This window comes from Siniperca chuatsi, linkage group LG14 (assembly GCF_020085105.1).
Source record: "Siniperca chuatsi isolate FFG_IHB_CAS linkage group LG14, ASM2008510v1, whole genome shotgun sequence".
Lineage (NCBI taxonomy): Eukaryota > Metazoa > Chordata > Actinopteri > Centrarchiformes > Sinipercidae > Siniperca > Siniperca chuatsi.
The window spans coordinates 8,712,409-8,730,821 of NC_058055.1; the positions used below are offsets into that span (position 1 = coordinate 8,712,409).

Consider the following 18,413-nt stretch of genomic DNA (forward strand, 5'->3'; position numbering starts at 1 on the left):
TCAGTCATGCAGCAACTCTCTATCTGCAGTAAATGGTCAAATAAAGCTCTGCCTCTCCATAGTCATTATTTAGCCGCTGCATGGACTGCTTACGTGTTTGTAAAGATCGGATTTGGTGAGATTATGTTGATGTTTGTCCATACTTGGCATTAATTGTATGTACCTCATGTGACTGTATTATTTAAATCTGTGTGTATTAACTTTTATCACAGCTATCTCTTTATATCTCTTGTGCTGATAGATGCGTTTTGCCTGGGATGCTTCAAGACTACATAGTACTCTGATAGCAACCTGAGCCTGACCACTTGGTTTCTGGTTTGAGGATATGATGTATGATCAAATGATACGTCCTGGAACAACCATGGCCATAGGCAAGGCTATGTAGCCCACAAGACAGGGACAAATGTTGAGACCATATCACTATAGAATAAAACACTCTGAAACTGTTTTTCACTTCTATTTCCTAGACTATGCAGGTGTAGGCTAATTAGAAGCTAATGTTTGCTCTTCCAAGATAGCCATGTCTCACATCGCAGACTGTGGAGATCAAAGGCAGAATTAGCAAAGAGATAACATCTTGATCGAAAGGGGAGGAAAAACAACTAATGGATCATGGAAGACATCCGTTTTCCATTTCAATAGGATCAATGAACGAAAGATAGTGAGCATGAAAGTGGTGCATAGGAATTAACTCCAGGGGAAAATCCTGAGATTAAAATAATTCCTTCTTTCATAATTAGAGATGTAGATCAAATATAAGGATGACTTTGATTTTCTTATTGATGAAATAAAATTGCAGATGAGTTGTACCCACATTATTTGGTGTGATTAGAACCAGTAATATTCAGTCAACATATTGGATATATGTTGGGACATTTTTCACCATTCTCCTGGTCGAAATACCAAAGAAAAAGCATTTTCTACTAAAATCAATGAAGTGAATTTTGTAATGGGTTAAAAGATGGAGGCTCTTAGAGACAAGTTAGTATGTGGGTGACAAACAAAGATAAAAGCACAACAGTAACATATTGTGACCTGAGAATAAAAGCCCATTAATGGAAGTGTTTCTAGGAAAATTCGGTTCAAGGAAAAAAACTGCTTAAATGCAACGAACATTAACAGTAAGATTGAATGTTTCCTTCTCTGCTGTTTCAAAATGAAATATCTTCTATCTACTAGTATGAGGCCATGAAGCGCTGCCACTGTGGTAGAAAGGGCCACAGAGTGCAAATGTGAAAGCCGAAAGCAGGAAGAAAGCTTCAAAGGCAGGGACCAAGAAAGAGACATTCAGACAAGAAGAAGAAAGAATGTTTGAGTGTGAGACAGGAATAGACAAGTGACTCTTCAAGTAAATGTCACACAGTAATCAGAGAAGGGTTGGATGATAAAACAGTCTGTCTAATTATCATGACAATATTTCCTATTAAATCAGTCATAAATTTTACAAAAAAATATTTTTGGTGTTCATTTTTCTCAGCTCCATCTTCACTTCTAATCTCAGCGCTGTCACCAATTATTAAGCCAAATAAAATGTTTTTTTATTAGCTAATCTGCACCAGTAACAGACTTCTGCCGCTTGTTGACATATACAGTAGATCCACTCACAGCAGAACTAAGCAAAGCAGTCAAGTTGTTCAGCTAGAAATGTATTCTTAACATTGTATTCAGCTAGAAATGTATTCTTAACATTTTCTAACCAACTGATGAATACCCTATCTTCTCCTTCCTTGACCTGCGCAGAATTTGTAATGGAGTTACACTTTGTGGCAAAAAAAAGTTTAAAAAAAATTCCTCAGTCTATTGAGCGTCCAGTCACAACCCCACACCGCAGGGATTTAGTCTACATTTCTTTGAGCTTTTCTAATTAAATTACACAGACAATGAATGGGAAATGCAAGGTTTCCTATTTCAGGACTGAGAGAAAGAGGGCGAAGAAGCATCAGAGTTGGCCTAAATGTAATTATGCAAGCAGGTTATCACATGGCTGCCGTTTCCCAATAAATCTATGACAGCTAAAATGTCCATGCGGCCATTTCCTTCATTATTCATTCTTACATATTGTTATAGTGTAATAATTTTATATTTTATAGTGTAAATATATATATTATATATTAATGTAAATATATTAATATTGTTCACATATATTATGTTAAATTGTATTTACATCATACTGAACACATGCATAAAGAAGTGGGTCTTTCTACAAAAACTGTATTTTAATCCTAATCAGAATCCCTGTGTTAAGCATTACACCCAACATACACTGTGGCAATTTAAATGAACAGCATAAATTAAATACCTGCATTGGCCTGAAGAACAAATGCAAATTTCTAAATTTAGGCACTGATGTCTAACTAATGTTTTTCAAACTCAACATGCACATTCTACTCTGAGTTCCTGAAGCCCTCTCTACATGAATATGAGATTGAACACAGCATATAAACTAATGCTGTTTATTATCCAAGCTGACTGCACTAATAAAAGATTTAGGCAAAATGATGTAGGCATCTTTTCTTCTCAACACAAAGTTAACTTGAGTAACATTAGGTCTATGGGCAAGACATACTGCGTTGTAGGTTGTGTAATGGTTTAATGCAGCTGGATAGGTAGATTATGTGGAGACCTACTTTGTATTTATTAGGTGTAACCTTGCAGTCCCATTTACTGTCTGCAAGACAAAACTGGTATTTTTTTTAACTAAGTCAATTGAGGAATACTCTTAAAACTGGGAACTGAACTGATATGATGATAATCATAAACCTGAATCGCTTATTTTCATAATAAATAATTTGTTTTGTTTTTTTTGCACTGGCAGCCACTGCGGATCAATATTCCTTCGTCAAGGTTCAGAATGCAATTTCCAGTTGGTAATTGGCCAGAAAGCCAAACATATTGTTGTGGGCAGAGGCATGAAGCTGTTCCCCACACAAGCATTTCACAAACACCTCTGTGCACCAACAAAGAAACGGTTATATTACTTACAACATCACACTATATCGTCATTTAGAAGTGTTTCCTCCCAGTCCTCCACCCATGTTTTGAATCTATTTTATCTGCCTTGTGTGTGTCACAGTTTGACAAAGCCTTAGTATTGGTTGACATATCACACAGCATATCAACTTCTCAATTGGAGGAGCTGGGGCATAGCGTGATCTGTCAGCAGGTGCTAAGGCTTTGTCAAATGCAGTGATACAAAAGGCAGTCTTCAAATAAAAGGAACTCAAAGACAAAATGGTGGATGGTAAGAGAACTGACAGGAGGTGTACCATCACCACCTGAACCATCTACAGCAGCTTTTCCTGACATGCCTCTGGCCGACATGTCCACTCATCAACCTGTGTCGCCAGATCTTACCCTGGCATCACCTTCTATTGACAGTTTAACCGATAATTTATTAACCTGTTTGTACCAAAACCTTTAACCATTTATACTTAGTGGACAAACAGACATAGAATTATCTCCACGGCTGTGTAAAGTGATGCATTCAAGTATTTTTATTTTGTTTTCATGAAACAAGACATAAAAACATGAATTAGCCATGCATTTATAATAGGCTTTAAAAGTAAGCTTTTCCAACAAGGTTGTCTAAGAAGGCACATACACAGATGCTGTGTATGTGTAAATGTTGCATGCTTTAGAATAAATGCATACCAATTATCTACAGAATAACATCACAATATTGTAACTAAATGGCTACCTGCAGCTTTATCCCACATGTCTCTTTCTATATAGGTAATGTGACAAAGCCTTCAAGCCTACACATTCTAAATTTTCCTCGTGAGATGTGAAAGTGCATGACTAAGGTTACAAACTCCACCATTGTTCTTTTGTATTCCATTACAATGAGCAAGGAAAATGTGCGTGTCAACGCTATGTTTGTGTGCTTGTAGCAAGTTTTCCTCTCTTAAAAACACTCCCCTCTAGAGAAAAAAAAGGCCTGTTTATGGTAGCTTCTGCTTACTGTGAGAAACTGTTCTGAGCACTTGAATAACAAGACTTGACATGTCATAGCTAAAGAAATACAAAGCCCTTGTTTCTTTTTGTTTTTCTTCACAGAGTATGACAACCACAGAATACATTCACACTCAGTTATTATACTGATAGCCAGCACCAGACACTAATGTCTGCTCAGATGCGGGATATTTTTTTTCCCCCTTTTGTTTTTTGGAACTTTTTAGTCATTTACCACATAAACTGTTTGCAGAGACCACACATATACCATTAATATCACTCACACACTCCCAAACGATAGTAGCTGTTTTTCCCCGTTATCCCTCTATGAGCTGTGGGTCTCTCATATTTGTTCACCATCGATCATAGCGGTGTGGCGCACACGCTGGAAAGCAGCCGGTGGGGAGAGGCAGCATTTGCAATCAAACAGAGACGAGCAGTGTGAAATCTCAGGAAGAGGCAGCTTCCCCCATGCCCGTGGGCAGGGGATCAGACGATGAGGAAGCCTGCCTCAGACACTCAACACCTCCCACTGGCACCCTGATGCAAGCAGCATGCAAACCCACCCCTCACATGTATCTGTCAGCCAGGGGGTTAAGCTCTGTGTGTACCCCCACTCTGTAACTGCACTGTGGAGTGCATGTTATGCTGCTGCAGTGGAAGTGCTTTTAGAAGCTTTGCAAAGGTTCACTGTGAGTCGTTGATGTGGTACTGAAGGTGGTACAAGGTGGAAATGATGAATTTTCTCTTTTCTCTTTTCTCTTTTTCATGATATTGCTTTAAGCAAGCAGATGGGACTGACCCTGTACAAAATGAGAGAGCTACAGGTGCAATCTATCTCCAAGTCTAGAGGAAAAGAATTCTACTGTGCAGAGAGTAAGAAATGTCATTGAGTCACTGCTCCTCAAAACCAAATCACAAGCTCTCTAAATCCAGTCAGCCTGTTCCAGCCACTGGCATAATAGTGCTGTGGTTGGCCCATCTGTTCTCCATTGTCCACCTTGGCTCTCCATCCATGACATACAAGACTATAAACTCTAAAGGGGTTGTTCCAGACTGTGAGAAGATTTATTTCAGGTATAGGTACAGGAGAAAACAGGTTTGAGTGGGTGAAAAAATACCAATTTTCCCACTGTGCCTTTAGCTGCTCCTTCACTCCATGGTTGACTCATTTGCTTCATCGTGTCCACCAAATATTCAAACTATCGTTTCAGCTAAGTGTAGGAGTGTGTTTTGATGTGCAGAGCAGACGGTATTCTGCCACACTGTAAGTGGGTACTACAGCTACAGATGGCTAATAGCCACAGCAAAAGGCAGGCACAAAAGTATAATTATCAGTATTGATTTTTCTGTAGAGACATTGAGTGTTACAGAAAGGCCAGTGCAAACAAATGTGAAAACGTGTGCTTTCATAAATGATACGCCCTATCATAACACACTGTCATAACACACAATAACCAGTGTATTATTATTACATGATGAAAACTTTTGTAAGCTGACATGTGTGACTGGAAATTATATGCACCATAGAATGCTAATGAAAGCATTTAGCAACAATTAACACGACAGGTTGCAGTTGAATATAGATCTCTCATTTTTTAAATTGCCTGTTAAGAACAGAAAATATGTCAAAGCTACTTTATAAATAAAACCATATAAAATTCAGATGAAACACTACCAGACAAGGTAATGGCCTACTTAAATAGCTGGCATGAGGGCATCAATGTTCTCTGTTGATGACGTGTGATATGTGCTTAGGCACTGTTGGAAGAAAATGGCAGACTTTGGCAAGCTAAATGGTGTGTTTAGCTGTCATTGCTGATTTTCTGGCCCTTGATGATGATGAGCACAGTTCAGAATGTGTTTAATTCCTGTCACCGCTGCATGGTATAATTTTACATTACATGTTTTCTTTTAGTTGTCATGTCATTACATAAGTCCAAATCATATTTTCTAAAAACACAGTCGACCTAAAGTCAATTACTATCCTGACAGTCAGTGAGGATGTGGCAAGCAGTGTTAACCTTTATGTCTTGTATCCTTTCTTTTGTGAGACTGAATGAGTTCAAAGAGAAATTATACATTAAATAGGCAAATAGGAACCATTTCGTAATTTATTTCTAGTGAGTTCTCCGTGCATGTATTCATACCAAGCCCTTTCAGCACACATATAATGGCAATTTCTAATCCATAAAGAAAGAAGCATGCCCAGTTGTGGCATGTGAAGTGTTTTAGAAAACCTGTGTAAAATGTACCTTTATTCCCAGTACACTGATTTTTAGTTGTGGAGCTACACCGAATTTTACACGGGGCCGCTTGGTGTGGCATAAACCTCCTGGAAGCTGTGGAGAGGTTTTAATCAAGTGTGAAATCCTTTTGGAGTAGATGCCTACACGACTGTGCTTGTGCTTGGAAGCGTACTCCTCAACCCTCTCCCCAACTCTCTTCCCATGAACATCTTTTGTAGCAAGAGTCCATTTCACTGCAGTGATGCATACAGACAACGCTCTTAGCGGAGCTGAGAAAATGAAACTCCAATCATCATGCATGAGCCAGTGCACACACACACGCTCTCTTGCCTGTCTTGTCTTAGAGCTCCAAATTCAGTTTCTTCTTTCTTAATCAGGCATAAAAGTGTAGTTCATTCATTTGAAAAGAATCATTGACATTGGCCTAGTAAACAGAGAGAAGAATTTGCCACTTAAGCATAATGATATAATTAAGCATGAATAAGGCAGAACATTGCTCAATTGTAAAGTAAATGTATTAAATAGCCTAAACATCTAGCAATTTAGGATTATTGGAACAATGAGATTAATGGCAACAATAGAACAAGCTATGCATTCTTTAATAAACAATGGGACAATTGTATATGGATTACCCATGAGAAATAAATATTTAACACATAAATAAGGAAAATGAAATGAGAATAAATACCACATTTTTATTAAGCAGTTTAAAATCTTAAATCAAGCCTTGCCATCATACAAGCTGTCTCACATTGGCTTTTGATTGATTGAAGCCTTGGTGGGCCAGATGCAGTTTTTCCAGCCTCAGAGGTCTGACATTTTGTGGGATAATTATCTTGCCAGTGGTCATGAGTAAAATACTGATGATACGTCTCATAGGCTTACTGTCAAGCTGGCATTTTCTCTATTAGCTGTGAACTCTCACTACGCCTCTAATACGTCATCTCTTGTGGTTGCATCATTCACATGCAGCAACATCTTTCTGGTCATTGTGTGTGCAGCACTGAGCTCTCTGCTTTCTCTACGAATACATTTATTCTCTTTCACACACTGCCCTGTAACCACAAAGCAAGACAGTGCATCTGTGATGGACGCGTTCTTTCATGGTGGAGACAGCATTGAGGCATTACAGTAATGCATTTATCACAGCAAGTTTACATGTGGGTGACATCACAGACTCACAGATCTTAGTTGTCTGTTCTTCTCTTCACAGACCTTGATTTGGCTGTCGTAGTCAGAGTCTGAAGGGATAACAAAGATAAATTGAGTGGTATATCCATTAAATCTGGGCTGTATGTTTCGCTTGTCAACAGGTGGGCTGCTTAACAAGTCTATTGGCTGCAAGCTGCACATTTCTGGTAAACAAATACATGAGTTCTTCAGTGCAGTTTAACTTTCATAAACTGTATATTACTCTTGAGTTATAGCTGAGGCAAACTTATTTTGGAGTGTTCACAGCTTGTACATTAAAATGAGGTCACTGGGTCATGGACCCATTTATTTAATTAGGAACAGTTGAATAAAAAATGGATGATAATCAAGGGCAGGGAACTCATTTCAGCGGTGTCAATCAATAACTTAAATAATGGTTTTGCCCAAAGGGATCCAGTCATTCCCTTTGTAACCAAACACTGTATGTCTACAGTATGTGTGTCTGTGGTATTTTGTATATTCTTGCAGTCTTTTTTTATCTTGACACATATTTGGAACACCATTTACAAATCACATCAATCAATACATTGCTGTTGAACATGTTGAACAGTGCAGTGATATATTACAAACATACCAGACAAACTGCTGTTGGATACTTCTAAATGACATAGAAGTAACACTCATCACAACACTCCTGAATGTATCACATCAGCTAGTGGACTACACACACACAGTAGTGCTCATTACACAGTGCATAGCAACAGCTACATAGCAACTGCTGCTGACTGCTTAGCAACAGCTGCAAAGACATCAAGGAGAGGGGTGGGTTTCATGGGGAGTTTCAGATGACACCATTTCTGTTCACAAATACCTTTTTACGACTTTTTTAATGAATGTTTTTCCAATGTTTATCACTATGAAGCTCTTTCTGATGGTGCTGATCTTTCTTTACTGCCCACAGATATCCGCTCCCTCCCTGATGTGGCAATGACCGGAAACTGTACAACCGAGTGCAGCGAATTGGGCCACTCAGACGCCTGCTGGATGCCCGGGCATCCCTCCCCTGTACGCAAGACCAGGAACCCCCCGAAACTCTCCACCTTCGTGCCTTACCAGGAGAGAGGGAGCCTGGGACGCCTGGCAAACGGGAGCGCCAGGCTGGGTGGCGAGGAGCATCGGCCGCGCCTTCCGCCCTCCCGTAGTGCCTATTCCAACAGTGGTCACGACGCCAGTCAGGACTGCCCCTTAGAGGAGATGCCCCTGAGCGTAGCCTCTGAGTTCCCACCCACTTCCCCTTCTGCCCACACTCCAAAAAGAGAAATTTACCTGTGAGGAATATCATCATCCGATTGGTGCACAAATGAAGAAAAGATACACCCACTCCAGAAGGAGAAACAGGCTGTTCACACGTTAAAGCCAATGCCCATTTTGTAGGTAACAATAGGCTGTGACTCATTCAATCACTGGCATGAACACTTGTTTTTTGTCATTTCCTCCTTAAATTATTAATTTATTAGCATATTTATTAAGAATTACACAAAGTTAATTGATGCACTCACTCATTTATTCATACAAAATCTTGAATGATTTCAATTTAAACTGATCAAAAGGAAATGCAGATGGCAACTGCTACTTTAGTAGTAACTAATTATCGTTATAGTTAGCCAAGTCCCATTCTGTGAAGTGATCTGTTGAATTTGAAAGTTGTGATCAGTGCTCTTGTGCCATTATTAGATATAATTTAATAGACAGCCAGTCAGGCCCCATCAGAAGACATACCACTTTTGACTAACAATCAAATAAAATGGTCTGTCTTAATGTACAGTGCTGTAAATACATTTGAATGGTGTGTTCTACATATATTTTTGTCTGGCATAAGCTGAAAAAAAATTGCCTCAGAATTTTAGCATATGTAAGCTTTTCTTTGCTGCTGCTGTTTAGACTTGACTGAAACCATCTCCAGAAGTGGAGCTCGATATCATGGTAGGCATTTATCCGCTCCACACAATCACACACACCTTCGACCCCTAATCATAGCAGAATGGCCTTTACCTCTGCTCCCCGTAGAGCACTGCCACTGGTGGAGAAAGCTGTCTGGCAACATTTAAACTGACATTATGTTCCACTGACTCTCAGCACTGTGACCTATCGTTCATCATGAAAATGGTTGACTTGGCCACAGTAACCTGGAGTCACAATGACCAAATGCAGAGTACTCACTATACACATTCTGAGTGGCTTTTCATATAAAACCTTGCTACTCATTCTGTTGATGAAATCATACCAGTGTATCAGTTTAAAAAGCTCCTCTATCGTGACAATCAGACAGGCTCCATGTGTAACTCACAATCCTTTCCCCTGAAGCTAATAGTCCTTTCCCTTCATGATCCATCAGAACTTCTATAGATCTAATGAATGCATAAGGAGTTATTTACATGAAATGGCACTTGAGTGTGGCGAGCCACTGGAGAGATTCAGTACTTATGGAAGTTAATATCACACTGATGTAAGCTACATGAGTGCTCTACATTGAGAGTACTTTCTTTGGTTTTTAAAGTATCAGTTCTCACTAGATATATACTTCTTCTGAGGTGAATTCAATACACAGTGCACTGAAATAAGCAAATTAAACAAAAATGTGAACCTTCAAGTCTAATAAATAGATAGATTTGAAAAATCTTGAATGTTATTGTCAATAACATGAGGGATTTCAAAATAAATATCTGATTTCATGTCAGTAATTAATATGCAAATGCAGATATTGTTAAGCTTAAACATAGGTTTAGATAGTATGAGTCGGCCTCGTTTTAACTGCAGCTCCTGTTAATTATGATTTTCCTTGTATTGAGGACAACATGCTTAATAAATTATTAGGCATTTTCCCTCTTCTGGCTATTGAACAGAGAATAAAAAATAGGGCATGCCCGTGGGCTTCATTTATCTTTACAAAGATAATCCAAGTGAATCTGAAGGATATGTCTGAAGGACACTATGTATTAGTCAGTAATTGGATGTTAATGATGACAACACTAGCCTGCCTTACAACATCGTAGAGCTAGTCGGTGTCTTTGATTTAAACATTGATTTGATTAAATTTGTAGATACCTTTCACCTCTGCAGAGTATTTCCATAGTGAGATTTTGTCTCTGAGTAAGGGTGGAAGAGCCTAGAATGGACATTTCTTAATTAGGGTGAGTAATGAGTCCTGAGCTAGGGCATCTGTGAGCACACCCCCAGGACAAGGCACCCACCAGATAATGCAAATCCACCCGCACAGCTACAGTCAGTTAAAAGAGGTATTTTTATCAGCACTAACCTCATCATGCTGCCATTGAAAACTGCGTTTAGAATAATTAAACTGAAAACATATGGAAATTACTGGACATGGCCATGATTAAATAAGGTGGGCGATTATCCTGCCTTGAGGGGGAGAAAGCACATTATGCCGTTTTCAAAGCCATTTAGCAACTGAAATAAAATTCAAACAACAGCCATGATACACTGTGATTAAAACCCCACGGCTCCCCCAAGCACCCCTCTCAGAGCTGTGGATAGCCGCCTTACGAACTCAAAGCAGCAGGTAAGATCACTGACCTGGAATTAATGACAAGTGAGAAATATAGCAATGAGTGATAAAACCAATGTCACATAGCCTCAATCACAGCTTTATCTATTTAAATGCTTTGACTCAATTCAGATTCCCAACTGCTTTGCATCCAGATTTATCTCTGTGGTTAAATTTGAACCTGATTCCAGCCTAAGTACACTTGTTGCTTCAGTGAATCTGGAATGTATCTTCAGATTCTCTTTGATCACCAATACATGAAATAAATGAGGTAACTCCGAATGGAATGACAGGAGTTTGATTTAAGACTTCTGCAAAATAAAAACAAGCCTGGGCCTATTTTCCCCCTGTCTTAATGAGTCGGACCTTTTCACTCCAACTGATAATGACCTCCTGCTACTCACCCCTGGAACAATATATCACCGGGTTTGACCTTTCTTTTGAACTCATGCTGAATGAACTATGTTAACTTCTCTCTCAAACACAGAACGGTTCTCCTTGATTAAAGTAAGAGGACATCATGAAGCACCTAAATACACTCAAAATGTTGAATAATGTTTAATTTGTACTTAACATTGATTTAATGTTGAATTCACTTGAGTATCTTTTGCCTCTCTGTAGTGTGTATTGTATGGTGATCATTTATGTGGACAGATGGACAAATTACTGTAATGAAATTGGCAAGGGATATTTTTCTTACTGATCAATGACTCTTAGCAAACTGGTTGTGTGAAAAAATAAAGAAATCTGTTGGTGGTGTAGTGTACATAGATCTCCACAACCCTGTGTCTGTTGTCAAGCAGGCAATGATTTTAGCATGAAATCCAAAGATAATTGGTAGAAACTGTTTACTCTTTTTTCTTTTATTTTACTTTCTGATGCTGGTTCATATTCAAAAGGCCCTCTCCCAAACGAACTGAAATTAACTGAACATTTCATCTTTTTCACAGTTCATCTAGAACAAAGACAATTGCCTTGAAAATATGTCTTTGCAAGAGAGAATCTAGTTGTTATCCTAATTGTTGGTATATTTATATAGGATAAAATGCTTGTGATGCCATGTTTTTGTACAGTTTTATGTACATACAAGTGAAGCTTTCTAAAAGTTCTGAGAAAAGCCGATGGCATATAAAAATTGTAACATGTTTTCTTGAGATGTGCACATCTTGCCTTGGTTGGATTGACCTTTGCTGAGTCAGTGTGAATGTGGCTGTTCTATGCCTGCACTGTAGTCATTCACCGGCTCCCACCTCCTGAGGACTTAATCAGTTTTTATGTTTATTGTGAACAGTGGATTGTCTTATCTTACAGTTTGTTCAACTCCTGTGTTCTGCTTTGTTCTGTTTTCGCATGTTGACAAATTCTCTTGTAATACTGTAAGTCCTCATGAACTTTGTAATAAAATCACTTCAGGGAAAAAATGAATGCTGTCAGTGATTTCTTTGTTTTCTATTCTTATTCATTGCTTTTGAGTGTTAAACAAGAGTTTGGTTGCTACATTTTTATAAGAGGTTTTGCAGCCTTGAAGCTACAATGTGTAAAATGTGGCTCACTCTAGGACCCAAGCTCATTAAGAAGAACTAGTATTCTTGTCATGTGGGGACCAGTGCCTCATTTCTAAGTCAGGAAGCCTCAGAATGTTGAGAGGGAAGCATTCCAGGGCTTGAAGTAGGAGAGTCCCAGGACCTGTGTTCACTACTTCAACTAGAAAAACAATGTGCCAGAACTACACAGTCCCCATCATGCACTTAGCTTAATACAGAACATTTCTTTAAAGCATTGATGAGCTGCCCATTGCTACACATTTAGTGCAAGTTTTACAAGACTGCTGTCTTGTGAAGTTAATTTTGAGATGCCTATGTGCCTTTGCTTAAAGTCAAAGATAATAGAATTGTTTTAATGGACAATGAGCTACAGTTGAAAGCATTCAGTGAAAGGGGGAACTCTTTCCATGTCTGGGTGTTCAGATGTACTCCAAAATTAGTTTTTGATCTTAAGCAGTCCTGGTGATGTAACAGTATTAATTAGCCTGAGGGTCAACTTATATCAGAAGGGTTTATCATGTTGTGAGCATGAAAGTGTGAAGAGATGTGCATGGCTGTATGACCTGTATGAAAGGTCATCATGTTAAGTCACTTCTGAGATTTTATGATATCATATTTAGTGTTAGGTAAGCAAAGATATTAATTTTTTTTACATATATGGTACTGGTTATCATTTCTATTATATATATATACATATATATATATATATATGTATATATATACACACTGGTTATGATGTCTGTGTTTTCATCTATGTTAATCACTGTTACCATCTTAGTTAAGCATGTTAGCATGCTAAGATTAGCTGATTAGAAGAAGAAGAGGCTAACGAAGCTCACTGCACTCCACGAGCGCATAGCAGCACAAATGAACCAGCTGTTAAGGGATGGGCTGCACCCTGAATGGCTTACCGAAGGGCGTACAATCCTGATCCTGAAGGATCCTGCAAAGGGTACAGTCCCATCCAACTATCGGCCAATAACCTGTCTCTCCACAACATGGAAGCTCATATCAGGCATCATCGCAGCTAAGATAAGTGGACACATGGATCAATACATGAGCAAAGCACAGAAGGGCATCGGCAAAGGAACCAGAGGAGCCAAACACCAACTCCTGGTTGACAGAACAGTCACCCAAGACTGCAGAACCCAACACACCAACCTGTGCACTGCCTGGATTGATTACAAGAAAGCATATGACTCAATGCCACACACATGGATCACTGAATGCTTGGAGATGTACAACATCAACAGGAATCTAAGAGACTCCATTGCAAACTCGATGAGGCTGTGGAAAACCACCCTTGAGGCCAATGGCAAGCCACTTGCACAAGTATCCATCAAATGTGGCATATACCAAGGAGATGCTCTGTCCCCACTGCTGTTCTGCATAGGTCTGAACCCCCTCAGCCAAATAATCAACAAGACTGGCTATGGATACCGACTCAGTAATGGGGCCACCATCAGTCACCTCCTCTACATGGATGACATCAAGCTATATGCTAAGAGCGAGCAGGACATCGACTCACTGATCCACACCACCAGAATTTACAGCTCTGACATTGGGATGTCATTCGACCTCGAGAAGTGCAGTCGAATGGTGACGAAGAGAAGCAAGGTAGTCCACACAGAAGGGGTCTCACTCCCAGAAGGAACAATAGCAGACATTGAGGATGGTTACAAGTACCTTGGAATACCACAGGCAAATAGCAACCTCGAAGAGGTAACAAGGAAAACAGCAACGGCCAAATACCTCCAACGAGTAAGGCAAGTCCTAAGAAGTCAACTCAATGGCAAGAACAAGGCCCAGGCAATAAACAGCTACGCCCTGCCAGTGATCAGATAACCTGCGGGAATAATAAGATGGCCAAAGGAAGAGATACAGACCACAGACGTTAAGACGCGAAAGCTCCTCACCATGCATGGAGGGTTCCATCCCAAATCCAGCACCCTGAGACTGTACGCTAGCCGTGAGGAAGGCGGCCGTGGACTAGTGATTGTGAGAGCCACTATCCAGGATGAAACATCCAAGATCCACAAGTACATCCAAGATAAGGCCCCAACAGATGGCGTGCTCAGGGAATGTCTCAGGCAATGGGGAACAGAGGAAGACGTGCTGGAGGAGGGACCATCATGGGAGGACAAACCCCTACATGGGATGTACCACCGGAACATAACTGAAGTGGCTGATATCAAGAAGTCCTACCAATGGCTAGAGCGGGCTGGATTGAAGGACAGCACAGAGGCACTCATCATGGCTGCACAGGAGCAGGCCCTGAGCACCAGAGCAATAGAGGCCCAGATCTACCACACCAGACAAGACCCAAGGTGTAGGCTGTGCAAAGAGGCCCTGAGACAATCCAGCACATAACTGCAGGGTGTAAAATGCTGGCAGGGAAAGCATACATGGAACGCCATAACCAAGTGGCTGGCATAGTGTACAGGAACATCTGCACTGAGTATGGACTGGAAACCCCGAGGTCAAAGTCATAGAGAATGACTGAGCCAAGATCCTGTGGGACTTCCAGATTCAGACTGACAGAGTGGTAATGGCGAACCAACCAGACATCGTGGTGGTGGACAAACAGCAGAGGAAAGCCGTTGTGGTTGACGTGGCGATACCAAGCGATGGCAACATCAGGAAAAAGGAACATGAGAAACTAGAGAAATACCAAGGGCTCAGAGAAGAGCTGGAGAAGGAATGGAAGGTGAAGGCAACAGTGGTGCCCGTGGTCATCGGAGCACTCGGGGCAGTGATCCCCAAACTGGAGGAGTGGCTACAGCAGATCCCTGGAAGAACACCAGACATCTCGGTCCAGAAGAGTGCTGTACTAGGAACAGCAAAGATACTGCGCAGAACCCTCAAGCTCCCAGGCCTCTGGTAGAGGACCCGAGCTCGAAGGATGAGACCACCCGCGGAGGGTGAAGGACGAAGTTTTATACTGGTTATAATGTCTGTGTTTTCATCAATGTTAATCACTGTTACCATCTTAGTTAAGCATGTTAGCATGCTAAGATTTGCTGATTAGCACAACGCGCAAAGTGATAGGAGCTGATAGGAATGTAATTGAGTTTGAAGATATACAAATGTCAACCTGCAGGTGGTGCTAGAGGAAAAAGTCAGGGGATCATCAAAGTCATTAGGATTCATCCCCTGGACACCATAAATATCTGTATCAGCATTAAGGCCTTTGAAATTGCCTATCACTGCCCTGTAGCAGTGGACCAGTCTACTGTACACATATCATATTTACTTCAAATATCAAATGTATGCTGAACTGCAATGGCCAACTGGATATAATGACTCTTCTGGAAATAGATAAAGGCAACAATCTCCCTTGTATAAGCCAGTTAATCTACACTCATTAGGCACATCGTCCTCTGTCATAGCTGCCAGTGAGCATTATGGCTTAAGACTTCATTCAATGTATAGCTTTGTTATATAAATACGTCCATGTAGTCAATAATTGTATGCTTCCCTTTCACACATTATCTCAGTGAACACTGGCAGAAAGTGACACTGAGTATAAAATGGTTACACAAAAATGGCTCATCACAGTTAATTGGATCTTGCAGGTGTTAAGGATCACTTCTTCTCTTCATAAAATGAATACATTCCAAATACAATATCACATTCAGTTCAACATTAGATCCAGTCATGTTTAAATGTGAAGATATAGTCCAGTAAACTATAAACAACATATTCATTATATAGTACAGTGAGAATAATACTTTAGGAGCACTGCATGGCTATTCAAGAAGCTTTACATATCACTTGTTTGCTGCCATCAATTCTCACCTTTGTTGCCTTTGAGTGAAAGGTTAGCTACATAATTTGCCTGTCAGGATGTAAATGTGACTGTGTAAGCTGTCACAATATTTACCATCACAGTATACTTACACCCACTAACAGGGCTTTAAAGGCTTGAATACTCATCCACACATACAGGATATAAACACAGGCCCTCACATGCCCAAGTCTCTTGAGAATGTATGTTCTTGGATATGGATATTGTGCATGGCCTCTTGCTCCTGCCGGCCTTACTAGTGGTGTTAAGCACAGGCTGAGGCAGAGGGATGTGCATCGCTGAGAATAATGCACATTGGAAAATGGGGGCGACTGGCAGACTAATGGAGAACACCTCACCACTCATAGGTCACTCGAGCCAGAGTTCAAAATAGACCTTAAGAGAGACCTCGACTCACCCAGCATATACAGTAGATGCAGAGTGTCGACCACAATCTCCTCCACACAGGCCTGTGAAATGCCATCGCCCAGCCCCTTTACCAGCCCAACTGATGGATTCAATTGATGGGTTTGGAAGACCTAGTCCCAAGTGAGTACCTTGAGGACCACTGAACAGGGAGGTATCTCTAAATGCCAACACATAAGTCCATATAAGCGGACATTTTTCAACTAAAAAATTTGTTAAAACAATGACAATGACAAAGTGTCAGGAGATATTGGATTGCATTAGATTGCACAGGTGCAAATTTAATCAGAAAACCCAATTCAACAATGAAACAACCTAAAACTTAAGTTCAGCTCATCAGATGCATCTTGAGAGGACATGGCACCCAGCGCATAAAGGTGAGATCCATGAGTTCAGCTAATGTTATTGAATGTAATTTGAAAAAGACATTTCAGTAACCACCCCTGTCTCAATCCATATACTATCAGAACTCTTTTTATGTATACTGGAGGAAATAGCTGAACTGGAAGTGTACATCGATCACTAGTACAACCAACAGTGCAAAATGGAAAGATGGTGAATGCTTTTACACATATTTTTACACAGTTCTTAACCAAACAATAGGCTGAGCAAAAATAACTAGCAGGAAATGGCAATCCACTGAGACAATAAAACAGTATATGGAGAAGTTAGGACTTGGCGACAGTTGGCGTATAAATAATCCAACAGTAAATTAATATTCATATGTTTCACTTCTACACCACTCATTCTCCTGCACTGACTTTTTCCTCACTAGTAACTCAATTATACAGTACATAACTGATACATCTATCTATTCAATTGTAATAAGTGACCATGCTCCTATCTCCTTAGTTATCCACAGTAAGCAATTTTACAAAAAACCTTCCAGATGGTGCTTTAATGTTTCACTCCTCAGAGATCCAGACAATGACAGGTTCTTAAGGAGAGAGTGGGCATCCTTCATGGACACAAATGACTCTCCAAACAGCTCACCAACATTACTCTGGTAAACTGCAAAAACAGTAATATTGGGGGGAATAATCTCATACTCATCTTACAAGAAGAAAAAAGAAAAAGAATATGAAAACAACCTGGAACTGGAAATCAAACATTTAGAAAATACTTGTCCAAAAAACCCCACAGAGGAGAATCTTAATAAAATGAGGGAATATAAATTAGAATTGACTGATATACAGTAACACATTTTAACTTCAGCACCTATGACACAGTCACTGTGAATATAATAATAACTTTGTCCTTCACCCTCCGCGGGTGGTCTCATCCTTCGAGCTCGGGTCCTCTACCAGAGGCCTGGGAGCTTGAGGGTTCTGCGCAGTATCTTTGCTGTTCCCAGTACTGCACTCTTCTTGACCGAGATGTCTGGTGTTCTTCCAGGGATCTGCTGTAGCCACTCCTCCAGTTTGGGGGTCACTGCCCCGAGTGCTCCGATGACCACAGGCACCACTGTTGCCTTCACCTTCCAGGCCTTCTCCAGCTCTTCTCTGAGCCCTTGGTACTTCTCTAGTTTCTCATGTTCCTTTTTCCTGATGTTGCCATCGCTTGGTATCGCCACGTCAACCACAACGGCTTTCCTCTGCTGTTTGTCCACCACCACGATGTCAGGCTGGTTCGCCATTACCATTCTGTCAGTCTGAATCTGGAAGTCCCACAGGATCTTGGCTCGGTCATTCTCTACCACCTTTGGAGGTGTTTCCCACTTTGACCTCGGGGTTTCCAGT

General features: G+C 40.4%; 1 protein-coding gene and 1 long non-coding RNA gene across 2 annotated transcripts in view; one reads left to right on the forward strand and one right to left on the reverse strand.

The window, feature by feature from the left end:
- The window catches only part of pcdh1a (protocadherin 1a), an 83,081-nt gene extending 70,739 nt beyond the window's left edge, over positions 1-12,342 (forward strand). The window contains exon 5 of the mRNA XM_044223238.1: positions 8,314-12,342. Within this exon, the coding sequence (XP_044079173.1) occupies positions 8,314-8,684 (371 nt within the window). The 3' untranslated portion in view covers positions 8,685-12,342. The remainder of the gene's footprint in view (positions 1-8,313) is intronic.
- The window catches only part of LOC122888603, a 21,239-nt gene continuing 9,034 nt past the window's right edge, over positions 6,209-18,413 (reverse strand). Inside the window, exons 2-3 of the long non-coding RNA XR_006380736.1 lie at positions 7,383-7,441; positions 6,209-7,255 (exon numbers count right to left, since the gene is read on the reverse strand). This is a non-coding gene — a long non-coding RNA (uncharacterized LOC122888603). The remainder of the gene's footprint in view (positions 7,256-7,382; positions 7,442-18,413) is intronic.